General features: G+C 55.1%; 1 protein-coding gene across 1 annotated transcript in view; it reads left to right on the top strand.

Annotated features, from left to right (window-relative positions):
* The first annotated feature begins 592 nt into the window (after positions 1 to 592).
* ARG2 (arginase 2) overlaps positions 593 to 1,992 on the top strand; it is a 33,648-nt gene continuing 32,248 nt past the window's right edge. The window contains exons 1-2 of the mRNA XM_003797378.3: positions 593 to 715; positions 1,629 to 1,701. Of these exons, the coding sequence (XP_003797426.1) occupies positions 605 to 715; positions 1,629 to 1,701 (184 nt within the window). The 5' untranslated portion in view covers positions 593 to 604. The remainder of the gene's footprint in view (positions 716 to 1,628; positions 1,702 to 1,992) is intronic.

The raw sequence follows: 1,992 nt of genomic DNA, 5'->3' as shown, positions 1-1,992 counted from the left end.
GACGCCCCAAAGTGGGCTAAGGTTGTTTCCCGGACTTTGAGCTGTGAGATGGAAGGAAGATGGATGCTCCTTTTGCCTAGGTAGGGCGGTAAGGTGGGGCCCCGGCAGACCAGATCAATCCAGACAGCCCTCTGGTAGAGTTAAGCATCTGCCAGGTGTGAGAAGTCGCGCAATCAGAGAAACAGTGTCTCGGTTCGCGTGTTCCACCGTGTTCGTGGACTTGGCAGTGGTTGACGGTTTTCTGCGAAGGGACACACCTCTCTGTTACCGCGCTCTTACTGGCCAGACCAGGATTTTGGCCCTAAGGCGTTAGCGGCAGCTGCCTGTGCTTTTGGAAGGTCCGGACTAGAGTGTGGTGACGTCATCGAGGGCGTGCTCGCGTCCGCGCCGAGCAGTGGGCGGGGCTGCGGGAAGGTGTGCCGGGGGCTGGTTGGGGGCGCGGGCCGGGGGGCCGGGGCGTGGCTGAGGCGGCGGTGACGTCACGGGGCGGTACGGGTGGGGCGGCTGGCGCGGATATCTGAGAGCAGCTGCGGCCGGCGGAGCTCACTGGAGGTTTGGAGGCGCTCATAGCTACCTTTTCCTCGCCATTCCCCGCGTTGCGGTCATGTCGCTGAAGAGCAGCCTCTTGCGTCTCCTCCGGACCCAAGTGCATTCCGTCCTGAAGAAATCCGTTCACTCTGTGGCTGTAATAGGAGCCCCGTTCTCACAGGGACAGGTGAAGACCGGACCTGGCACCGCGGGGCAGGATCCCCGCCCCCCAGAACCTGGAGAAAGTGGCGGTGGGGTGCGGGGTACCGAGAGACTAGGAGAGAATGGGGAGAAGCGTCCAGGGGAAGAGCAGGCGGGTTCCCGCGATTGGGCACCGGGAGAACACGTGGGATTTCCCCCCGCGACAGAAGATGGAGAGAGCGAGGAGGGAGGCAGGTTGGAGGGCACCCAGCGCGGGATGAGGGCAGGAGGTAGCGACAAGGCGGCTTTCTGCGGCCTCTCCAGAAAGAGCGAGAAGACGGCGGGTCTAGCTTGGGGTGATGGAGGGGAGGGAAGGAGGAAGAGGATTCCATGGAGAGGCTAGAGGAGGCGAAGCCGGCCCGAATCTCCAGTGGAAAATCGACGGAGAGGAGGTTAAAAAGAGCGAGCGAAGATTTAAGGCTCAGGGATCCATTCTATCAGAACAAGCTTCTCTCGGGAAGGAAATCGCCGGCTGCTCCGGTCGCAGGAGGGCGGGAGGGGCTGTTTTGTTCTCACTTCAATGGAAGAGACCTGCAGAGCGGTCGAGTGGAAAAGCCGGGTCTCTGGCTCCAGTCGCACACACAGCCAGACACTAGACCCCAACCCGGCTCAGCCCCTCCCTGGGCTTGGCTTGGAAGGCTGATTTGATTCCAATAATAAGCTTGTTTCCGTGTCTTCCCTGCAAGTGTTTGATGAAATAAATAACCAGACCTTAGAGGTGGAGGGATGGTAATAAATGAAAGGGCTGATGCTGTCACCGGTTTTGGAAGGAACCTATTGGCAATGAAGTGTAGTATAGTAAACTTGTATTTCTGGTGATCTAGAGTATTGTGGTGTTTTTTTTTTTTTTTTTCCAGTTAGCTTCCCTTACATCTAACTGCTTAATTTGTGTCTTACAGAAAAGAAAAGGAGTGGAACATGGTCCAGCTGCCATAAGAGAAGCTGGCTTGATGAAAAGGCTCTCAAATTTGGGTAAGAGGTTGGATTTTATGTTTTTTTGATTTTTTTTCTCTTTTCTTCTTTTTTTGAGACAGGTTTTGGGTTTGTTGCCCAGGCTGGAGTGCGGTGGTCCAATTATAGCTCACTGTAACCTGGAAACCCTGGGCTCGAGGGATCCTCCCACTGTAGCCTCCTGAGTAGCTAAGACAGGCTATGTCACCATGCCCAGCTAATTTTTAAAATCTTCTTTAGAGACAGAGTTTTGCTACGTTGCCAAAGCTGGTCTCCAAGTCCCATTCTTTTTTTTTTTTTTTTTTGGAGACA

This window comes from Otolemur garnettii, unplaced genomic scaffold (genome assembly GCF_000181295.1).
Source record: "Otolemur garnettii isolate 467f Iridium unplaced genomic scaffold, OtoGar3 scaffold00115, whole genome shotgun sequence".
Classification (NCBI taxonomy): Eukaryota; Metazoa; Chordata; class Mammalia; order Primates; family Galagidae; genus Otolemur; species Otolemur garnettii.
This window is presented reverse-complemented; position numbering and strand designations above follow the sequence as displayed.